Source organism: Cheilinus undulatus, linkage group 17, assembly GCF_018320785.1.
Source record: "Cheilinus undulatus linkage group 17, ASM1832078v1, whole genome shotgun sequence".
NCBI classification, from domain to species: Eukaryota; Metazoa; Chordata; class Actinopteri; order Labriformes; family Labridae; genus Cheilinus; species Cheilinus undulatus.
In genome coordinates, this window is record NC_054881.1 from 37,116,722 (window position 1) to 37,141,054 (window position 24,333).

At 39.1% G+C, this 24,333-nt stretch overlaps 1 protein-coding gene across 7 annotated transcripts in view; it reads left to right on the forward strand.

The window, feature by feature from the left end:
• dab2ipb (DAB2 interacting protein b) overlaps nt 1-24,333 on the forward strand; it is a 224,885-nt gene that overhangs the window by 90,152 nt on the left and 110,400 nt on the right. For all 7 annotated transcript variants that reach the window (XM_041811069.1, XM_041811067.1, XM_041811066.1 and 4 more), the window contains one exon: nt 6,755-6,873. In XM_041811069.1, the coding sequence (XP_041667003.1) occupies nt 6,755-6,873 (119 nt within the window). The remainder of the gene's footprint in view (nt 1-6,754; nt 6,874-24,333) is intronic.

A 24,333-nucleotide genomic window follows, 5' to 3' on the forward strand; every position in this document is an offset into this window, starting at 1 on the left:
ACAGGGTACCTCACAATGATACGCGATACATGGTCCACAATACTGATATTATCACAATACAGCGATACTGTGATAATCAATATATTTCAAAAAAATTGTCTCACGATACATCGCAAAATATGTATAACTAGAGAATACAAAATAGTTGTAAAATGGTCACGTGCAGGATTTCTCAACTTATTCACTGCAATTTAGTATCAATTTCACATAATTTGACACAGACTGAGCTGAAGACTGAACATAAAGTGCATAAAGTCTATACATAGTATATAAATATATATATCCTACTATGTAATTTTAAGTTAATATGGATTATAACAAAACAGAATTAAGTTTAAAAAATATAGAGTCCTGCATCATCTCGCATTTTAACTATCTTTGTGCAATCTGAAGATAAAGGATTTTCCCCATTCGCTGCACTGAATTAAAATGCTGAATAACTCAATAAAGAGTGAATGTACTCTGATCTTTTATTCTTCATGTTATATCAGTTTTTATGTCATCATGTAACGACCAGGTGTTTGTGGAGGGAGACTATGGGAAACGAGCTGATGGTCACGTCCAACTTAAGGACCGATGGACTGTGTTTTGCGGAGGGCATGACGTGACAGGCCAGTGATTTTTTTAATCGTATTATGGAAGCCGCCATTCTTAATGACACTAAGATGGCGCAGGTCCTTACATATGAAACAAAAACAAAGTATTGACTGTGATTATGGTTGCACAAGTAGAGACCAGCGGTAGCTTCAACATGCTTGTTGACATTAGCCATTAGCTGTAATGCTATGATGCCATTCACAGATTCGTCGACTTGTCTGAGTATTCACTCCAGCGTGGCATATCTTGCAAACAACTTTACTCCTGTCTAAGTTTGTACTGTCTTTTACGTTTGAAAGCCAAAATTAGTCCACATATCCGCTATAATTGCAGCAGAAGTCGCTCTGCTGGGTAGGCACGAGCAACCAGCTCGCTCAGACCGGAAGTCTAGCTTGATCTCGTTGTTTAAGCAGAGGAGAAGAGGGAAGAGTCAACTACCTGCTGCCAGCGCCTAGCGGTCAGGGGGTGAAATTACACCACGAACTACTGCACCAAGAAAGTCAATTATTATTCAATAAAATATCGATACTGCATTTTAAAATATCGATACAGTCTCGTGCCAGTAAATATCGCGATATATATCAGTGTATTGGTATTTTGTCCTACCCCTAGTCCTCAGCACACTGGTTGTGGGCTAGATTCCCGGTCTTGGTGCATATCTTCCACCATTCTCTCTCCCCATGTTTCCTGTCTCTCTTCAGCTGAATAAAGGCAAAATTTCCAAGGAATAATCCTTAAAAATAAGGTAGCAAAATTACATTGAAATTGAATACAGATAATATAACTTGATGTAGAAAGCCTCAGGTTTTCTTGTAGTTTGTTCCTCAGGCAAGGGGTTAGTAATCATATCTATCTATTTCCCAAAGATAATTTTTTTTATCTCATCCCATCCTCCTGCTGGCAGAACAGCCCCACATGAAGAACCAGTAAAGCCCAGTTCAGACCAGAGATTCACAATAAGAATAACTAAAACTTGCAGCTGCTTGTGATGGGCCTCTGATGCTTTCTAAATGTCCACCTGTTCACACTGCTGCGAATGAAGGAGATCCTGTAGTTGACTGTAGGACCAGCCAGTCCTACAGTCACGTATTTTAAAGTGATCTATTTGTGCAGAAGGTTCTGCACAATACATCTGTCTCTACAACAGGTGAAGGGTTAGAGATGTGAATCTCCATCACCTGTTTCATTAGAGTAACTCAATGACTGTTGAATGGTCATCACAGTAACCCTCCTGCATTTAGTCATATAGATTGTAAATGAACTTCAGCTTGTGAAGTGCTTTTCTCATTGTCTGACAACCCCAAGTCTTTATAGTACCCCAGGTTACACTTACCAATTCACAGCACATTCACACACTAATTGCAGGGCATGCTCGTGAAGGTGTTCAACTAATCCCATTCATACACATTCACATGTCACTGACATAGTAGTGGGAGGAATACACATGACTATAGGTGTTGGAGATCTTCAAACCTGCCAGTTGAGTCTGCCATTGATCCACAGCTGGCCCTAGTTTGCACCATGTCTAACTTTGTTGTCCAAACTTTTCAAAGCACATGGCACATTCTCAGTCTGAAGATTTTTTTTTGTAAACGTCTTTATTAAAATGTTTTCACCAACCTGCTGACATTTGTTTTAATAATTAGTTGTTAGAAGCTACCAATTCTTATAAGCACTGTGTTCAAGGGCAATAGTGTTTAAAAGCACCCACTTTAGCACTTAAGTTTGGACAGTTTTCCTGCTTAAAATAAGAATGTAGAGAGGGGTTCGGTCAAGGCTGTTGTTTTTGCCAAACACTAAAAAAAGAGACTCCCATGATTTGAATGAGATGAAACACAGCGACACTAGCAGGCTGTGTTCCCATGTGCAGAGGTTCTTTTTGTACTGATGACAGGTGTTGTTCATCAGGATGCTGTTGCTCCTCTGTGATCAGCTGGCAGGTTGTCTGGAAGTCGCTCTGTAATTATCCCAATTCCACTGTTGCCCAGGTCGACCCGTTCCCACTGTAGGTGGTAATTATACAGGTGTGTTAATGGCCTGACTGGGACAGAGGGAGGTGCTTGCACTGTGTGTTGCCTGTTCCCGTTTTGTGAGTCTTCACTGGGCTGAAGGTGTTCAGTCTATCGCTCAGCCTTTGAGTCAGTGATTGAAATAAAAGGCTGCACCTGAACCTGAACACTACATGGTAAAGTACTTTGCTCCTGCATACTGGCTCTCTTGTTAAGTTCCATCTTCTTCGTGCTGCCCTCCTAGTTTTCTCTATCAACTCTCATAAACTCCCTCTTTATTCAGAGTCTGTCTTTTTGATCCTATTGGTTGTCTCTCCTGCAGCGAAATCTTAAAAAGAATATTTTTCCTTTTTTTTTAAACTGCTTTTTTTTCTTTGCCATTTAACACCACATCTCATTCGTTCATATTCACTTGCTCTTAATGCCAGCCAACTGTTGCCATGGAGACAGTGAGGTGCTTGGGGGAGTGTGATTGCAGATGTTGGAGGAAGTAAACACAGACTGGTAGAAAGAGCAGAATGAGAAAACTAATAAAGAGGTGCATTTATTGAATTAGAGTATGTGACTGATTATTAAAAAAAGTATCTGTGAGGCAGAAAACCAGTGACAGAAACTCACATAATTACTACACTGAAAACCAATCTTTATTTTTGCATAAACATCACCTACCAGCTTTGTAACTTCACTGCACTCTTGTCAAGACTCCTGTAGGTTATCTTTTGCCCCTCAGTTACGGCTCATTTGAAAGAAAAATCTTCTTTATGACATCCTGCGTCTTAGACTGACGACAAGGAAAGCAAATGTTGATATTTCTGTGTAATGCAAAATAAAGAAGGACACTGGCCCTCTTTTGTCAAACGTGCATACAACAGAAATTTAGGTGCACACCCATTTCCATGCACAGATCGACTTTTATCAATCTGAGCGTGAGCTTACAAGACACTCAAATCTCACACCAGGTCTGAGCTTGTAAGCAGGTTTTCAATTCATTGAGGACTCATGTGGCAGCATAAATCTGACGGTGATAGATTAGATATGGCTTTTAAAATCTATTTAACATCACACCGAACAGCTGAAAATCCTTATGAGCAACAATGCATTTGAAATAATGTTGAGCAACTCAATCTCTTGGCTGATTTCCTAGTTATATTCACATTTGATGAGCTGATGTTTCCTTACCCTCTTTTGAAAATAAAATAGACAGGCTGCCTTCAGTAATTATTAATGTTACACTTTGCACCATAATAATACAGTATTGTATGAGATTTAAGCAGAAAAATCAAACTAACCGTTCAGCTTCTCAACTTGGAAATATTTTAGACCATTGAGAATGAGTTAATTTCCAATGGATCATAATAAATCTGCAGGTCTTGAGATTTAAATAATAAATCTGATCCACTTCTGTGCTGCATGAGTTGTGCACAGACTAACAGCTGAAGGCTGTGAGAGACAAGAGCTCATGCAGCACTCTAAAACGTAATTACAATTGATATGTTTGAAATGAAAGCTATTCAAATTAGAGGAGTCTTTAGTCCTTTCACTCACTAGAAAAAAAGTCCCTACATGATGAGTCATCATCCATCCATCTTATTCTGCTTATCCAAGGTCAGGTCAATATGGCAGAAGGTAGTCCACCCAGACATCCCTCTCCCCAGCAACTTTTCCAGTTCCTCCTGAAGGATTTCAAGCTGCTCCAAGGCCAAATGGGATATATAAACCCACCAGTGAGTTCTGGGTCTAGCCAGGGTCTCCTCTTAGATGTGCCCTGAAGACTTCCACAGGGAGGCATCCTGATCAGATGCCCAAACCACCTTAACTGGCTGGATGTGAAGAAGCAGCGTCTCCACCTGGGCTATGTTCACACTGCAGGCCTTAATGCTCAGATCAGATTTTTCTTGTCTTTTCACAGTGCAGTCAACTTCCTGTATCTGATTCAGAGCCACATGCGAAAGTGGCCTGAATCTGATTTGAAAAGGTTAGATTCAATATGACTTGTGCTTTTCACACTGTCAGAGAAAAACAGATACTGGTCACGTGTGAGCAAAAAAAATCAGATTCAGGTCACTTTTGACTGCAGTGTGAACGTAGCCTTTAAGATCTCTCTGGGTGTCCGAGCTCCTTACCCTTTGTCTAAGGCAGAGCCCAGCCACCCTCCTGAGGATTCTCATTTCAACTGCTTGAACCCACAAGCTCATTCTTTTGGTCATCACCTAGAGCTCATGACCATAGGTGAGGGTTGGAATGAAAACAACCAGCTCATCACCCCCTTCACCACAATGGCACAGTAAAGCGCCTGCAGAACTGCTGATGCTGTGCCAATCTGCCTGACAATCTCACATGGCGAATCATATTCTGTACACACAGTTCAGCTCTTTGTTGCACCTGGATATTTGTGTGGTACACATACATAAGGCTTTTCTCTTGCTGCAGTTTTTAATCTTCTGGTGTTTTTGATTTTACAAAAATTCACACTGAACTTCATGACCTTCTAAAGCCTCCGACAGTACAAAGTGCAGGAAGCTTTCGTCAAGTCGTCAGTGACCAGCCATGTCTTTGTTGTTCTCAATTCATTGTTGTTGCCGTAAGCTATTTCTTTTTTTTTTTTTGCAAGTTCATCTGTATATTTTTCTCACATTTGTGCACCAACGGGAGAAAAACATCCAAAAAAATGAACCATGTCTGTAGGACTGGGCATTGTTAAGAACCTCACGATTCAATTTGATTTCGATTCTTTAGGTTGCGATTCGATTTGATATCGATTCGATTCGATATTGATTTAAGTGTTTCAATGTTGATTCAGTAAGAAGTAGAAATACACAAATAACTTGTTGACAATTTTTTAATAATTATTTTCATGCCCATGTGAACATATTTTGTAAGTCACCTCACATTTTTGAGCAATCAAACATCTGAAAATAAAAATTTGCAAAATAATAACTTAGTTGTTCAGATGGAGTACAAAAGTAAAAAACATGACAGTTCTGTATAAACACTGAAAAGGTAAAGTGCATGTAAACTTAAAAACAATTTCTGTCCTCTTGGAAATTGTGATAAACCTCACATAACATGGTTATGGTTGGTTGTTGTTGTTTGGTCTAGTGTGGCCTTCGTCCATACAACGCGAATCACACGCACAGCGAACCCCACTGGCCAGGAGGTGAATTGATTCAGAGGATTTGCTGAATCGATATTGAATTGGGGGAGGAAATATCGCGATGCATTGATTAATCGATATTTTTACCCACCCCTACATGTCTGAGTGGGTTTTGAGGTTTCACAACGTACTGATGTGCATGAGACGGCTGTGATTGATTGACACTCAGTAAAGTGTTGTTCACTGATTACAGATGATAACCAAGTTAAGTTATGGGACAAACAAATTTGGCTAAAAATATGGGACCTCCTGGCCAAAATGGGACAGGTGGTAACCCAAGTGCTGCTGCTAGTCCCTGACTCACCCTCTCTGTTTACATGCATCTTTTACGTCATCTGTAGAAACATGTAATGAGCTTATATGTATTGATTTAACCCTTCATTTGTTTACCAGAATACAAGTATAACATGAAGTAAAATGTCATTCTCTCATGTCTGAACAGTCTCCAGAAGAACAGATTCTTGTCTGTTGGAAAGAGAAACTTGAAGTTACACAAAAAATTTTTGTCGCTCTTCTTTGTTTCCTCTTACTGTTTCCCCTGACTTCTCCACATGAGCTGCATTTGTCGTCATAACTGTCAGTCATGGCTCCTTGCACCTTTTTCATAACATCATATAATTTATCAGAACAAAACTTCAGAAAACTGAACTCTAAGGCATATCTCAGCATGAAGAACTAAGAATGAAGACCATGTTTGAGGAAAAAATATTTCACATGAATTTTGGTGTTGGAGTTGGATTCATGTCCCATCTGTTAACATGGAGGAGGCAAAGCTCATGAACTAAACTGCAGCCAATCATTTGGGAATGCTCTTTTGCTTTTGGGGCACTTTATAGTCACCCAGCCTTCGACAGCCTTTGTGGTCTATACACACCTTATAATCATTGATGACATGATGATGGTATTTTCAGGTAGAGCTTCGTGATAGACATTTCAAAGTCTCTCCTCATGGACAAGCATTGATGCTGTTTTCCCATCTCTCTCTCCCTGTCAGGGCTTTTTAAGTCGACGGCTGAAGGGCTCAATAAAACGCACCAAGAGTCAGCCCAAACTTGACCGAAACTCCAGCTTCAGACACATCCTTCCTGGCTTCAGGAGCGTCGACAATGACAGGTAGGTGTTTGTTCCCTTCAGCGATCCTGTTGTGTGTTTGCTGGACTTGCTCATATGTCTGTTCTATTCTGGTACCTCTCTTTGTTGACGGCTGGATGTTCAGGTCACTGTTGACGTTTTTGTGTTGTGTTGTCAGTGCTTTTAGAAAACCAGTGAATCCTTAGTCTCCAATCTGTCACTTCTAATATGTCTGACTCTTTCTCCCTGTAATACACAATGACTTTCCTGTCCTCTTTTGTGTCATTTCATCTCTTATTTTTCTATTGGAACTGGTGCTTTAAACTCCAGTTGTTTCTGTTTTGGAATATGATTCATTTAGCGTTGTTCTTGTTTTCGGGTTGTAATAACTATTCACATTAGACTATTTTCTTGATAATGAATTTTGAATTTAATATCTGTTAACTAGGGCTGCAGCAATCGATTGTTTTTGTTATCTAGTACTGTATCGATTCTTCTGGCGACTAATCAAGTACTCTAATAAGAGATGTTGCATTTTTTTTAATCAATCACTTTTGCTTTTTTCAAGAGAAGTAGTACTAGACAAACGCAAAAAGAAGCTGGGCCCCTTTAAAGAACTACTTCTATATTAAAAATTGGTATTAACAATTTCCCTTAAGAAAAATATTTTACAAAGTGCAATGAAGTTCTGATGTCAGTTTACATTTCTTAAAGGCACAAGGACAGTAAGTTAAATGGTTACATTAGATTATGCCATGTTTTGGGTTTTAGGGATCCAATCCCAGGAAATGTTTGGTGCCAACACTTTATTTCTTGTATTGTAGTTCATATTTATTTTCCAGTTTGTCATTAAAGTAAAGGGACACTTAATAATTTTAACGTCCTCTGCTTTATGCATGAAAGTAATATTTCACATTATAGCAAGAATAAAGCTCCATCATTCACACAGCGGTCTGATGATGTCTGAAAGGTGAACCTTTAGATTACAGGGATATGGTCTATTTTTCAAAAGGTGTTAACTTTTAATTTTTGCACATTTTTGTTTGTGAGTTCATCCACCATAAAAATCTGACCTTTTAAGACCATCCACTGACATGGAGAACACATTTTAAAGCATAAAGCTGCTTCTGTGACCTGTTGAATCCTGATTGTATGATGATGAACTTTAACCTATTTAGTCTCAGTCTCAGTCTGTGGTAATAGTGCGTTTCTATTTTATTAGTGCATGATGCTGCCGCCACCATGCTTCACAGTGGGGATGATGTGTTTGTGGTGATGTGCATTGTTTGGTGTCCATCAAACTAAGCATCTTATCTGATGGCCATAAAGCACTATTTCAGTCTCATCAGACCAAAGAACTTTCTCCCACTTGACCATGGAGTCACCCACATGCCTTTTGACAGACTCAAGTTGAGAGAAAGCAAAAAAAACTTTCTCTGCTATTTCTAGTACTGTAGCAATGTGAGTTTGGTGCTTCTTGACGTCTGCTGTCATTGATTTTTGTTTTTATGTTGTGGTGACCTTGGTCATATGATTGTATCACATGATGCTCCTTTTGTATTCAAACATGTTTTTTGTATCTGCTCATTATGTCCTGATGAAGACTCATTGGAGTTGAAACGCGTAGATATCCCCGTTTAACAAAGGATTTTTACTACATCAGAGTGCCTCAGATTCTCATTTCTGACTGCCATCTATCACTATGGACTTTTTTTGGTACGTTAATGGGCAAGTCATTGCTCCCTTCTTTTTAATAGTTTATCTCAGTCCTCTTATCCTGAAGAGCAAATTATCCTGGCGGCATAGTTTTTGATACCTTTGACCCCATGTAGTACTCATCCAGCTTTTTTCTACATTAACCCTTTCTCTGAGTTGTTTGGACTGTTGTTTTTTCTTCATGGTGTAATGGTTGCCAGGAATACTGATTAACCAGTGACTGGACCTTCTAGACACAGGTGTCTTTATACTACCTTCATACTACAATCACTTGAGACACATTCACTACACTCAGGTGATCCCCATTTCACTAATTGTGACACTACTAGCACCAAGTCATTTTACCTTAGTTAAAAAATCATTACATTACTTTGTACAAATGTTTTAACTTTGACATTAAAAGATTTTCTTACACCCCTTTTTAGTGTTGCTTGAAGCAAGAAATTGTTATTAAAGACTATCTTTGACAGAACTTCAAATCCAAGTAAAACATTTAGTTGACAAATCTGTCCCAAATGATGCAAGCTTTCATAAATTACAACATAAAATGTGGTATTTCAATCAATGAACTATTGCTTAAGTCTAAAGCTGCATAAGCAGAAAATCACCTCTTAATAAACCTAATGAAGATTGCAGATAGCAAGCACAGCAACTAACTTTAATATTACTGTGACCTTCTCCCTGTTAATAAACACATCAGACATGCTGCTGCTTTTTTTAATTGGAAAAGGTCATAAAGCCAGACAGTGCGGTCAATTCATAAGAAATACAAGTTGAAATAAGCAAGCCTTTAAAAGCAACAATGTAAAATTTCTAAACTCCTGTCCTTTTGTAACTTCAATGGATTTTCACTTAGCAGTTGTTTTTGCTGGAGAGGACTTTTAGCTTAGCTTTTTGCTGCTTCAGGCTGTGATAATTGCCAGTTTCTGATAACTCCTTCTAATTTCATCAGGAGTTCAGCCACTTGGAAAACATTTGCCCTCGCTTAACCATGTCAATTAAGATTCCAGACCGCTCTATGTTGACCTGAAAATGCACCGCCTGCTCATCCTGGATTTTTTTGATAGTCTTTCACTGTATGCTTGAGTAACAGCCACAATTCCCAGCACCTATCTTTGCTGTGTCTGGAAGAAAGCCAAGGTGTCCATCTGTAGAGTTTAATTAACAGGGGTGCCGCTTTTGAAGAGATCTTCTTTGGCTTTCAGTTTCAAAACTTGGAGTGGAGTTGCTGCCACTGGTCGTACTTTTAATGAGGCATTACCATCACTGTCAGACTATCACAAGGGAACACTTAACAATTGTTCTGGGTGGAACATGGTGAACTGTTCCTCTGCTGCAGTCAGACAAAATGAGCTCATACCTCCTCTGCTTTGCCCTGCTGTCTTTATGATTCGGTTTCCCACTTCCACCTATTTTTATGGCATCCGTATTTCCAGCCTCGCTCTTTTTACCCATTCTGAACTCGTCCCTTCAATTTCATCCTCTCAGACCACCCTCCTTGTCTCTATTTTTCAAACATTATAAAGGTTCCTCGACCTATCAGCATTTATATGTTTCCTTGTGATAAAGCGCTTTAAGAGAAGGCAAATATCGGACAGGAAATTGGAATGTCCAGGAGGTGTCTTATCTCGGATGGTTTAGCACAGAAACACACACTACGTAAACCTTTGCCTACAAATGTACACCTCTGTATCATGACAGGTCCAGACACATCACCCCATGCTATAAAAGAAGAGAGATGAGCCTCTTTGGGGCTTTCACTCAATTCATGTTATATAGACAGGAGATGATATAGTAGCATGTATGTGTATCTTGTTGTACCTGTAAAAAATGAGGCCAAAAGCATGACAAAGTGGCAGAATGAGAGAGTAATGTGCTGTGAGAGGAGTCGGTGACACTCCTTGTCAGCGAGCCTCCCCACAGGCTAGAAAACAGTGCAGAAGAGACTCAGAAACCAGCAGCAGAGGGAGGTAAGATGATGAAAGGAAGGGGAGATGGAAGGATAGAGGAGGGATTCCTATACCTGGAAAATTCCCTTGTGTGTAGATGCAGTGGATGCACATGCAAGGAATGTTTAGTATTCACAGTATTTCAAACATTGGACCATCATGCTGCTTATATTCCCTTTGCCATGAATGACACACAGAGGTCGTTCATGTAGAAATACCTAGTAAAATCATCTAGTGAAGACTTCAAAAAGGTTCCCTGTTGGCATGGTGGTCTCCTGTTTGTGAGTGAAACAAAGACAAAATGAATGCTAACAAAAAGATATTAAAACAGGCCTATATGATGAACTGTGGGCCCTCATTCTACATCTCCTTGTCATTCCATGTCCCAGTTTGTAAGCTAAATGTAGGTTATCCATCCATCCTTCCCTCCCTCCCTCGCAAATTTCTGTCAAGGAAGATTTTTGCAACACACTCCTCACCAGTTTAAATGCATTTGTTGTGCTGTTTTTGCCTCTTTCCTCTCCAAGTTTGATGGTTGTAATAACTGCAACAAACAGCCAGTGCGTTCACTTCTTAGAGCATCTCCGTCAGCCTGTCTGAGGCTTTAACACAAGCTGCGTGCTGCATTTGTTTGTTTTTGGTTGTCCTGAGCCCAGTTCTGCAGCGATTCATCTTCTAACGGCTTAAACAACCATTTAAAGGTGTGTTTTAACTCATTAATCTTATGTTTGAAGTCCAATATGAGTCGAAGATCCTGACTGTGGCATTAAGCAAGGTCAGAAAAGCAGCAGTAAACTTTTTAGCTGGGTTTACTCACCACTACGGATACCAAAACAAACATAAATCACAATAAAGTTATTCACATTAAAAGTAAGTTGTTATTTTTCTCTAATGCTTTTATTGTGAACGCCCACATTAGGAAATGTGCTCAAGTCAGCAGCAGCTTAAAATACCTCAGCAGGGTGAAGGCGACTCTTAAAACTATGTGTAGAAAGAAATGAACAGAGAAGGGCTTTAAAAAAGAAATCTGTGATCTAGAGCAGGGGTTCCCATACTTGTCAGCCCTCAACCCCCAAAATAATGGTGACGAAAACCAGGGACGCCTACTGTCCTGTAGATTGGTTGTGGCATAGTTGTACACAGCCATGCACATTCAAGAATCATCATGTGCAGTACTTTTTAAACATTGCTTTGATTTCAGCATGAATCTAAACAAATGGCCATGTTTTTTGTTTTTAATTTTAACCAATTGTATGCATATGTTTTGAAAGAAATGTGCAAAATACACAATTTAAAACCATTTAAAAATACTCTTTCATGGAAGGCATTTCACGATCCCCACTCAGTGTCTCGTGACCCCCCCAAAGGGTCCCGAACCCCACTTTGGGAACCTTATGATCTAGAGGATGTGAGTTGAGGATGCCATCCAAAGCTTGTTTTAGTGGGAGAGTGGTTGTAACCTGGAAATAAATTTAAATGTGTTATCTCTTTCTGATTATGTAAAGCCCTGATATAATACGGTTACCATAAAGGGCAAGGAAAATAACGTGATATTTAGGCTATAGGCTCAGGCCTACTATTCAGTTTCAACTCATTGCAATTCAATTGGCTTTAATGGGATTGAGAACATCTTGGGTGTCAGAATGTGTCTCTGATGCCCCCATATAAACAGGTGGTTAGAGTGTGCAGTTCTTTCTATCTCCTGTTGGCTGCAGTGGGTGCACAATCTTTCATCTTTAAAGATCCAGCTTAGTCTGTGACATCCTCTCAGGATTGTGAGGTTTTGCTCATGGCATCTGCACACAATCAGACATTTCCTCAGCCTATATGTCTGTCATCCTCATTCTAATATCCTCATGTACACAGCATCAGTTAACACCTGCACACACTTATTTCAATATGATGATCAGAGCACTATCATTCCACTGTCATGATCAAGTAAGGACCACAGAAGTTCCCACTCATGGTCCCATTTTACAAGAACAACCATTCAGACCTGTGTTGGATAGTTGAGTAGATAACATATGCAAATCTCCTGTGCACATGTAAGCTGTGATGACATTGTTAAGCCCCGTAGCCTGAGGTGGTCTCAGGAGACGGACCCGCAGATGAGGAGCAGCTGGACTTCTTAAATGAAATATTCATCTGTGTAAATCAGAGGCTGGACCCTCAGTAAACATGCTTATCTTATGCAGAGCAGAAACACACTGACCCTGCACACACATGTGAACAGATTACAGGATTTGCTCTGTTACAGTAAATACATTTATGCATACTTCTGATGCAACGTTTCTTCAAAATATAGTCAAGTTAAAGGATGAATAATTCACTCCTAGCTTTAACTGTTGAAGTGAGGAGGCAATGTCAAACTTTAACTCATGAAACACAATTTTGGTTAGTTTTTATTCTAGTTTTTTTTCTGTACTGTAATTTCTTACTTAGATATACTGATCCTTGCATGGCTATGAACACATTTAATGTGTTTTTTAAAAAGAGGAGAATTAAATTTTACCCTAGCTCTACATTTTGCAGCTGCATCCTTAAGAACAGTCATAGAACTTGGAGAGCTAACACTGAACGGAGATATGTAATCATTGTACTGTAAACAGCATACACAGCTGGTGTCTTCCTTTAGTTTTATAACCATCAGTTCTCCCTACAGACTCCTCCACCTCATAAATACCAAGTTCATTATTGAAAATCCTCATCTGTCTGCTCTCTCCCCTATATGTCTCATGCCTCATTCTGATGCTCTGATCTTCTCTGCATATTTCTCTCATATCACAGCGATAATGTGACCCTCACAAGCTTCTGCTTCCTCATCTGATTGAGTCCGACCTTGCTTTGACTCAGAAGAATATCACTTTAGTTTCAGTATGAGGTTGTTTTGTAGTGGAGTAGCTATGCTTGTCAATGCAGCATATGGTGGTTGACATTTTACATTCATTCTCATAAACACTCAGTATGCAAAATTAGTTCATTAGTGTTTTTAAATGGCACACGGAGGAGGGCTTCACATTTTTACCTGTCTGTTTGTTTGATGTATTTTTTCTCCCAGAAAAACTAATATTGAAAATTGTGAAATAGGTTTGGCATGTTAAAATCAGAATTTACCAAGATACCCTGAGCTACATATATACAGTACATTCAGAGAGTATTCACCCCCTTTACTTTTTATGTTGCAGCCTAATCCTACAGTCAAAAAATCTATTTCCTCATTAATCTACACTCAGTACCTCATCATGACAACGTGACAACAGAATTGTGCGAATTTTTGCAAATGTATTAGACATTTAAGTTTTTTTTTTGTTTTTGTTTTTTTTTTTTTTTTTAGGAAAAAATCACTGAAATATCACATTAACTGAAGTAGTAAGGCCCTTTACAAAAACACGTTCGGCATAACCAGGACTCTTCCAAAAGCTAGTTGCCCGGCCAAACCAAGCAATCAGGGTTAGTAAGAGAGGTGACCAAGAACCTGATGGTCACTCTGACTAAGCTCCAGAGATCGTATGTGGAGATGGGACAAAGAACCTGAAGACAAACATCACTGCAGCTATCCACTGATCTGGGCTTTCCTCAGTGCAAAACACATGCACATGAGGTTTTTTTGCAATCTCCAAGTGGGCTTTCATGTGCTTCTTCAGGTTCTTGGTCATGTCTCTTACTAAGGCCTTTTCCCTGATTGCTCAGTTCGGCTGGGCGACCAGATCTTGGAGGAGTCCTAGCTGTGCCAAACTTCTCCCATTTGAGAATCATGGAGGCTACTGTGCTCTTGGGAACTTCAAGTGCAGTTGATTTTTTTTGGTAGCCTTCCCCAAATCTGAGTCTGTCAACAGTCCTGTCTCTAAGCTCTGCAGGCACTTCCTTTGACCTCATGGCTCGGTGGTGTGCCTTTCCAAATCATGTTTAAATCGATTGTATTTAGCACAGATGGACTCCAATCAAGGTGTAGAAATATCTCAGTAACGATCAAGAATAATTGGAGGAAAGGGGCTGAATACTTATGTCAATGTGATATGTTTTCACTTTGTCATAATGGGGTACTGAGTGTATATGAATGAAAATATAAATGGATCTAAAAGACTGGAGCATCACGCTGCAACATCTGAATGCCAAGATAACAAATACCCTCCAAGTCTGTGTTTTTTTCAGTCATCTCTCTCTCTTTCTCTTACCGTTTTCGTCTCTGTTGCATCATCCAACATGTCGCTTACTATTCACTTCAGGGTCATTTTTATGTGTTTCTTGACTCATTAAGTACACATTCTGAAAGTACACACCCTCGTGTCTCTGTATACGGTTCTGCTATGTCATAAGGGTATTTGTCTCTGTAGGTTCTGTAGCATTTTGAATAGGTTTATTGATTTGTATTAATTTGTGCTTGCTATTCTGTATCTGTAACTTCATGTGCTGGTGTTGTCTATGTGTGTGCTGTAGTTTGCAGCTCTGTTGGCACCAGTGACTCATGCTTTTTATGAGAAAACTGCTTCTGTCACTCAGCAGGAGGTTTTTTGCCATCACTTACAGACTACAGCTCTGAATATTAGCAGATGGTGGAAAAATGGCTCAACCAATATATTACATCCGTATTTCTTTTCCTCTGCCTTGCTTGTCTCAGACAATATGCACGTCATATGGCTTATCAAATTAGGTGTATAATACCTTATATATTCAGAGAAATCCTTCACAAATATGCTGAGAAATGCTCTGGGAAATAGACCTGCATGAAAAGTACAGATCAAATAACAAACAGCCAAAGGCTTAATATCACCAGCCTAAAGCACAAGGGAAATAGTGTCAGGTATGTGGATCTCCTGTTATACTGTAGGGGTCGACTGATACTGTTTTTTTCCGGGCTGATATCAATGATCAGTAGTTCATAGGATCGATAACAAATATTTTGATCTGATTTGTGTTGACAGCAAAAATAAAATCAGTCTAAATTTTAATTCCTAATTTATATTGGTGACGGGTCTATGAACGCATCTTTAGAAGTAGGGTGAATATTAATGAAGGGGTTTTATGTAAGGCCATTAGACAGTTTAGTTTAATCTGGATTTTCATCATCATGAAACTGTTTTATTGACCATATAAGGAAATGATAGTCTCCTCAGCTTCTTTCATAAGAACTTTTAGCCTCTACCTTTCAATAGCTGCCTGTAACAGACTTCAAGAGCCCTCGACATAAACCCCCTGTCATTTCTCATAAAGCAGCACCAATGGGTACCCAGGTAATTGTTGCAGGTAGATCTGCTGGAGTGTGTATGTGTGAGAGAGAGATGGAAGGAGAGCAGGGTGGTGAGGGAGTGTGAGACATCCGTCCATAAATCCAATAAAGTGATGCCATTTGGAGTTATTGAATTCTGTAAACATTCCCCAGGTGGTTCGACTGTAATATCCTACCTTTACTCTCACTTCCCCCCTTCTTCCTCCAACCTGCCTCCACATCTCACTTACTTACCGACAATCTCGTTTTGCTCTCCCAGCACCTCAACGTCTATTAACCCTTCATATCATGAACCTAAATGTTTTCATCCATAACTGTTCGAATTAGGCTGCTTTGTCAGTGGTCATGAAAGATACAAGGTTATTTGCCTCCCTTTTTGGGAGACGGTTGCAGATTCTTCCATTTAAAGCACCAAAGCATTTTATCTAGGTGGATGTAAAGGATCATTGGGGTATTGTTAGTGACTAATTTCCCTGTCAACCAAACTTAATGCACTATAAACATGCATAACCCTGGGGTTTAACGATGTCAGAGTGGCTTGCGGAGTGTGGCTTTGTTTAGCAGTCGTAGGTACACAAGCCCTTGCTCCCCCTTGCAGGTAACGCCCACATGGCTGTGCTGAATGTGGTCATTTGTTGCTCTGGTCAAGTGTTTTGATCCCTGTGGAGGCTCCTCTTAGATCTCATCAGTCCACAGATCTGCAGCAGCAGCTAGTGGTGGGTGACTGCATTAGAGCTAAGACACAACATTTAACCAGCACTGTGGACCATTGATAAAAACATCAGTAGGTATTAGAGTAGTTATAATTCCAGCACCAGTATCAGAAATATGTCTAATACTAATGAAAAGGTAGGTATTGGTATCGACATGTTTAGTATCAGCAAGTACGAGTATTTATTCACTGATCTGATACTGTTTTCTTTAACTTTGAATTTTGCTTCATTTAGCCATTATAACACATATTTAACTGGAAATCAATTCTTCCTTGCTGCTTGAAATATTGAACACAGGGACTACTGTTTTTTGGAGCAGTGAAGAACCAAACAAAGAGAAAAAAATCATAAATCAATAAATCATAGCCACTTGTAAAGGTTCTACCACTACAGTAACGCTATCCATGCCTCTGTGTCATTATGGACGCTTTTCCAGTGAGTCTAGGACTTGGATGAATTTTTTAGGGACTTTCAGGATTAAATCCACACCAGCAATTCCTATACTGAAAGTCATTTTTTGATCAATTTGTAGTTGATTTTCTACCATTTTTCCCGCTATCTTGTGTGCTGACGAACGCTAACAGCCATATTGTTTTCCTTTTGTGAGGCGCTGTCAACCAATTGCAGGCTGTTCCATCATCATGTCCTGCTGTACCAAATTGCACATGCTCAAACATGCAGATTATATAGAGATGGCCTCAATAAAGAATAAAGATAGAGAGCCTGTGATGTGGCCCTCTGTGTGTCCATGTTATTTCAATATTTAACAGTTAAACTACATTAATTAGCAGGAAAAACAACTTTTAGTCACAGAGAGGCTATACATTACAATTCTAATTGCTGAGTAGTTTTCTGAGTTCACTGTAGGGCTAAAACAATCTGCTTCCTTTCTACAACATCATCAGTACAGAAAGTTTACCCCAGTATCAGATCAGTACTCGTTATCGACTGATACCCAACGCTCTGAACCTGTAACTTGCTCCACTTTCAGTTCAGTACGAATTGGAGACACCTAGAAATATGAATCCCAGACTTGTCTTGCTTTTTTTAGCTTGTAAACCAAAACCATAATGGGCCATGACCACAAACTTAGATTCGTAGGAACCATGACCTCTGTGAATAGTTCCAGTCCCTTTTTCTTAGGTCACTTTGAGTGTGCCTATTATGAAACTAATGATAGAGGTAGACGTACGCAGTGTAACTCTTTTACATGATATACCTTTAAATCAAAAAGAATACATCCTAAAGGGAGATAAACAGTTGGGCACTCCTCATCTTCACTTGACTTCACTTGCATATCAAAGATGTTGGAGTGGGTTGTCACATTGCTCTTATAATTCTTCCCCACTCTGACACTGTTCCTCTGCTCCTTGGTTCCTTTTCGCTCCGTCTTGTTTCTTTTTATCCCCCTTTATCTGCTCTGTTCATGCTGATATTCATGTTTGTTGTTGTTTGGAGCTGGTGAATTTCTGCTACATTAAACCCAGACTTGTCCCTGAATCATCTCTTGTCTCCCTGCCTCCTCTCTTCTTCAGTCTGTGCTGCCGCTGTAGCATCCTACTCCTTCTCTTGATCATATCTGTCATAATTGTCTCACTCCAGACACTGTGGTCTCTCTCTTTATTTTTAGGGAATTTACTCAAGCTTCCTTATTTTGTTTACCAGTCTTTTCATCAAGCCTATTGCCCTGACAACTAGTTTATCATATGTGCAATTAACCCTTTATAAAACCAGATTATAATAACATGGCCCGCCAGATGGATTTGTTTCACACATCCATCTGGGAAAGCTTCAATAGGAAACGTTTGAGAAAAGGCAAAGGCTTTGAAAAAAACTCGGAGTGTGATTGGGTGAACGTTTTGTCTGTCACATCTCTACGGGCCAATCAGAGCAACAAAACACATGATGTAGCCGCTATCGAGGTGCGGATGCACAGCCACTGAGGAATAACGCGAAACATGGCAACATAGACATGTGACTTGGCTTTTGTTGTTTTTGAAAAGAAAACAACTCACTGCTGTTCTTTGTTCTTCTTTTAACGAAGAAATGTCATCAAGTTCTGATAAAACTGGCGCTTTAGCAGCATCCACGCTAATCTCTTCCTCCATAACTACACCAGCTCTTGCTGCTCGTTTACCTCATGACTCTGCTGCACCTGAGAGTACTGCCCCTCGTAGCTGATTGGTCCTGTCACTTTCTGACCAGGCCAAACGGTTCAGATGGGAGCTTTGCAAGATGGATTCGCCAGTGATAAACAAGGAAACGGGCGTATCCATCTGCTTTGCAAGGTTATGATAATAATTCTTGTAAACAGATAGTTTTTTTCTCATGGGATGATTGTAATAGTTTTTAATTCTGGCATCATCCCATCTATCCATTCTGATTTTCTCAAATGTTAATTCAGTGCTTATTGGAGATGATTGCCAGGACAAAGTCAGCACACACAGTAGGATGTGGGCCTGCTGAATACCATCCAAAGAAGTAATGCACTTAGTAGTGACAACAATCGAATGCCTGGTAACAGATTTCTTACCAATCTGAGGAAAAACAACAGCAGTGCTTTCATTATGTTCATTGCAGTGGTACAATTAGACTGAAGAAGAGTGCATCTTTCCCCGTCTCCTCCTACTAGTTGGCATCTTTCCTCTTTCGCCATCTCATTTGCAATGCATCAGCATGATTTGGCATAGATGAAACAAAGCTCTCGGGGTAATAGTGTGTCATACAGAGCAGGTTTCACCCACCACCGAGCGCTATTAAGCTGTATCCTGTGTACACTAGGATGGATATCAATGAAGCCATCAGCAGAGTCACAAATCCTAATGCCTCTAATTTGGTGATCATTATGAGGCTTCATGGCATTATCTCTTTCTAGTTGAGATTATAATGAGGGTTTTATTAATTCAAGAGTAAATCGCTGTTGTTCGGGTGCTTCTGCAGTGGTAGGTGTTTTTGAAAAGGTTGATTCTTCCACTTTTAAAAACAGAGTGCTCTTCATTTGCTTCAAGGACAGAGATGGCTATTCAGGTTTGAAGTTCTAACATGTAGGGTAGGTGTTTCTGTTTGCTTTCTGTTACTGTGTCGGAGGAACAAAAACAGGTTTTGTAAAATGATGTCCAAGGTCTGGTATTCAGAGTCCCGAGTGTGACAAAGAAAAGCTTCCTCTGAATGAGACTGGGGGGGTCATGATTTGTGCTGTGTTTTAAGTGCTGTGGATGTTCGCAGAGGAACATTTCTGAAAGTTCCTGTCAACATTTATATAGGTGCCAGGGTTGGATGCCTAATTGAATTTAAAAGAATTCATTATTGCTTCTTTCAAGTCTCAAAAATTATTTTTATCATGTTATATTCTAATTTTTTTTCCACATACCAGGAGGTAATTTATGCAGTATTTTTTCTTTTTTAATTGAAATAACAGTTTGTAAATTTTTAAAAGGCACGGTGCTCAATTTTTTTTTCCAATAATTCCAAATATCTCTTTTCAAGCCAACAGCTTGAAGAAGAATTCAAAGAGGCAACAAAATCAAGAATGTTAAGCAGTTGAAGGTTGCACTTTAGTCTGCTAAAGTGCAGTTAGTTTTTACAAGGCCTTTTTCCATTTGTCAGTTTAGCAGTACTTGGAAAGCTTCTAGTGTTCATTTTTTTACTACTGAAAGGAAGTAATTTGGGGAAGCAATCAATATACATGAAGATCAGTGTCCCGTTCTATAAAGTAAAAATATGCATTGTTATCAGTAACTATATAACCTCAAAATGAAAAAGTATTGCTTGTTTTTCTTTGAAGAAATCAAAGAGAAAAATGTCATTTTGTAGTTTTACTGTCAGAGAATATAATTGCAGTGCCTATAAAAAAGTATTCACCCCCTGAGATATTTTTCTTACACTTTTATTGATTTTATAAATCAATTAGACTTTTTTGACAGCTCTGAGTCTATGTGGATATGTTTCAATCAGTCTTGTACATTGGTAAACTATAATTTTACTCCATCCTTCTTTAGAAAACTGCTCAAGCTCTGTCAGGTTGCATAGGGATTGGACGTCAGCTGGCCTTTTGAATTCCAGTCACAAATTCTCTTTTGGATTGAGGTCTGGGCTTTGACTCGGCCACTCCAGAACATTCCCCTTGTTGTGTTAAACCATTTGTGTAGCTTTCTCTGTATGCTTTGGGTCGATGTTTTGCCACATTCATTTTACCCCCTACCTTTATGAGCCCTCCAGGTCTAGTGGCTGGGAAGCATCCCCACAGCATGATGCTGCCACCACCCTGCTTCACAGTGGGGATGGTGTGTTTGTGCAGTGTTTGTTGTCTTGTCTGTTGCCCAAAAAAATCACCATTTTTGTCTCATATAGACTAAAGAACTTTCTTCTTCTTGACCATGGAGTCTCCTATATGCCTTTTGGGAATTTCTAATCCAGATTTAATCGGCGTTTTCTTCAACAGTGGCTTTCTCTTTGCCACTCTCCCATAAAGCTTTGACTGGTGAAGAACCTAACAAATGTTGTATTCAGCTGCTGAAGCTTGTAACTCCCTCAGGGTAGTCATAGGTGTCTTGGTGGCCTCTCTCACTAGTCTTCCTGATTCTTGTTAGATTTGTGCATGTGCCATATTCCTTCCATTTCTTAATGATGAACTCCAGGGAATGATCAGTGCCTTAAATTTTTTGTTATCAATCTTAATAACCTTCTTTCTAAGTTGCTTGGAGTGTTCTTTTGTCTTCATGGTGTAATGGTAGCCAGGTGACATTGCTCTCACTCTCTCTTCTTCAAAGTAGTTGGTTGTAGTAGTTGTTATTTTTACAGATGCTGTAAAATCAACAAGCTATCATGTTTAATTACCCAGATCTCGGTATCAATTTAAAGTAATTGTGATAATGCTTTTTCCCATGACCAAGCAGCCCTACTTCGAGTGTTCACGTTTATTAGAGGCTTGATTGAATGAAGCAGTCAGTGGTGTTCATTCCTAAGAGCATAAACACTGTGACCCAATCAGAAGATAGCTTCTTCATTCTGTTACTCTCTCCCTGTCCTATCTCTTTGGTAGCTGTGGGTCAAAATTTGACAGTTTATGTTTTTCTCTTTTTACTTTGGTACTATCAAATCTTAAAATCATTGATATTGTATTGTTTAGAGCACCTGGCAATGAAATGTGTAGCGAGTTGAGTCCATAGATTCATCCCTGGGAAGAGGCATGTCAGATGTGCATGGAGCAGTAATGCAGGTTTAACAATTCAAGAGAGATGTTTTTCTTTTTCCAATAATCACCTCACTATCTGTGTTCTTTGTAGCAGAGTCGTGTCCTGAGCAATCTGAGTGCTGCTGACACCTGCTCAGCTGGTGGGTTTCGGTGGCTCGGTTGATGTTTAACCCTGCTGGGCCTCCTATGAGCAGGGGCGAGCATGGCCAAGGGTCTCCCCTCTTTCATTCTCTCCCCGGGTAATGAGCTGTAATGGATAGGGCCATGAGCGTGACGGGAATACTGAGGGCCCCATCAAAGCGGCTGCCTGAGCATCCTTTTAAAGGGCTGCTCAGTGCGCCTGCAAACACTCGTTTACTCATTCATTCCTCTCTTATCTCCTCCTGTCACAGGCTTTTCACTCATTTATCATGCACTGAAATAAGAAGTATGATGCATTTTTTAAGCATCAATACCTTTTTTTATAGTAAGGAATGTAATTTCAGTGTATGAGGATTAAATGAAAAGAGGAAAGTATTCCTTATAGAATCAGCATCTGCAACTGTGTATGGGGTTTATTTTAATGGATTAAGTCTAGACCTCCAACTATCAATCAGTGGCATGGGGACATTTTTTAAGTTTTTCTGATGGAGTGTTTAAGCTCAGTGTTAAAGGGAAATGAGAAGATTTTTTTTGGCAAGCTTGGGGACCCTTTCTAAATTACCTTCCCGACTGCATAACAGACGTAATACAGAAGGGGTGCTGTGATGTACACTGGCACCCCTCTTGTGCCTTTCAGAACCCTTAAGTCTCTCTGCTGTGTATTTTATTTTAATGATGCCACTTTATTTTATTCTGTCAAATCATGTTTCCTTGCTTTGCCTCATATTGCCCTTCCTACATTTTGTGTTCACTAATTTACATTAAATTATCAAAGCAAATAATGTCCATGTATGGCTATCTGTATTCACATGTTTGTCGTAGGGGTATTCTGATTTTCTCTTTTGGTTTGGTTGTTTTGTCTCATTCCTGTCCTTGCTGTCATGTGTGTTTTGCTTTCCTTCTAGTCTGTCATTGAACTGGTATTAATCACATACTAAAGTGACCATCACATTTGTTTGAACAGCTCAACGTGCTAAAAATGTTTTTTTTGTTTTGTTTTGTTTTGTTTTTTAGAAAATTTGGCAAAGATAATGTGACAACAGCATCAAGGAATTGTATCCCAGAATTAGCAGCAGCAGCTCTAGACCTGGATAATTTACTCTCAAAATGAGATTCAGAACCAGTTTTTATTGCCAAGTGTGTATACACATAGGTGAAGATTCAAGAAGCAAAACCTTTTGCTCTGATGTCTGTTGTCAGCTGTGAGGCCTTCTGTGGAGAGATGGGTGCCTTTCCAAATCATGTCCAAATTATTTAATGTACCACAAGTGGACTCTAGTCAAGGTGTAGAAACATCTCAGCAAAAAATCAAGAGAAAAATGGGAGCTAAGTTGTTGAAAAGGGTCTGTATACTTGTGTCAATGTGATATTTCATTTGCTTAGTTTTAATAAATTAAAAAGAAAATGTCTAAAATTCTCTTTCACTTTGTCATGATGGGGTGCTGAGTAGGGCTGGGCAACAAATTAGATTAAATTGCAACATGGCATGCTGTCAAATCGCAGACAGTGCAGTATTTCTTATTTCTTAGTGAGATACTATCTATTTTATTTGTTACGCTCTACACATTATGCAAACATTCAAGTGTCTTTTGTCTTTTCCCAAAATCCTACTATCCTCGCTCATGTATTTGCTTTTCTTCATCAGAATGAGAATAATATGAAAACTGATCATCTCCTTCAGTATAGCAATTGATATCCATTTTTTTTTCTAAATGTTTTATCCCTGGTTTCACTTTCCTAATATTCTGCTTGTTATAATATAGAATGATTTCTTGCTCATGTTTGTTAAACAACACATAAGATGAGGAACCTAAAAACAATCGCATATTAAATAGAAACGGCATTATTGTGGGAAAAATATTGCGGTTAGATTATTTTCACAAATTGTTCAGCCCTAGCACTGAGTGTAGATTACTAAGAATAAAATGAACTTTTTCAACTGTAGCATCAGGCAGCAGAATAACAAAATAGAAAAAGTGAAGGGGGTATGAATGCACTGCATGTTTAGTATCAAACATTTTCTTATTGATGTATGGAAGTGCAGAATGCCCGGGTTTGCAGCTGTCTTTCTAAGATTGTTAATGTAACTTTTTGAATAGCATTGTTTATTTTTAGGACAATATGATGAATTAATTTTGACAGTAACTTCCATATAAATTTAATGAAGGTAATCCTCTGTTCAGACCTTAGAACATCAGACTGCTCAGTCTTTACTATTCACCTAAAATAACAGAATTTTAAACTGGACAATGGAAGGTTTTATTTATATATATATATACATATATATATATATATATATGTATATATATATATAAAATTTATTTTTATTTATTTATTTTTTTTAATGATGATCTTTGGACACACATTGGTGGATCTTCAAGTGATTTCTTTACATTAACCATACACACACCATAAATCAGTGACACTGACAGTTAATGGTACTCACTGACTCTTGCAGACCCACTAAAATGCCATGGTGATGACTCCTCAGGACTGTTCACCACTTTCCCTTCACTAACAGGCCTCTGTGCCACTTTACCGCTCACAGTCTCTTTCAGTCAT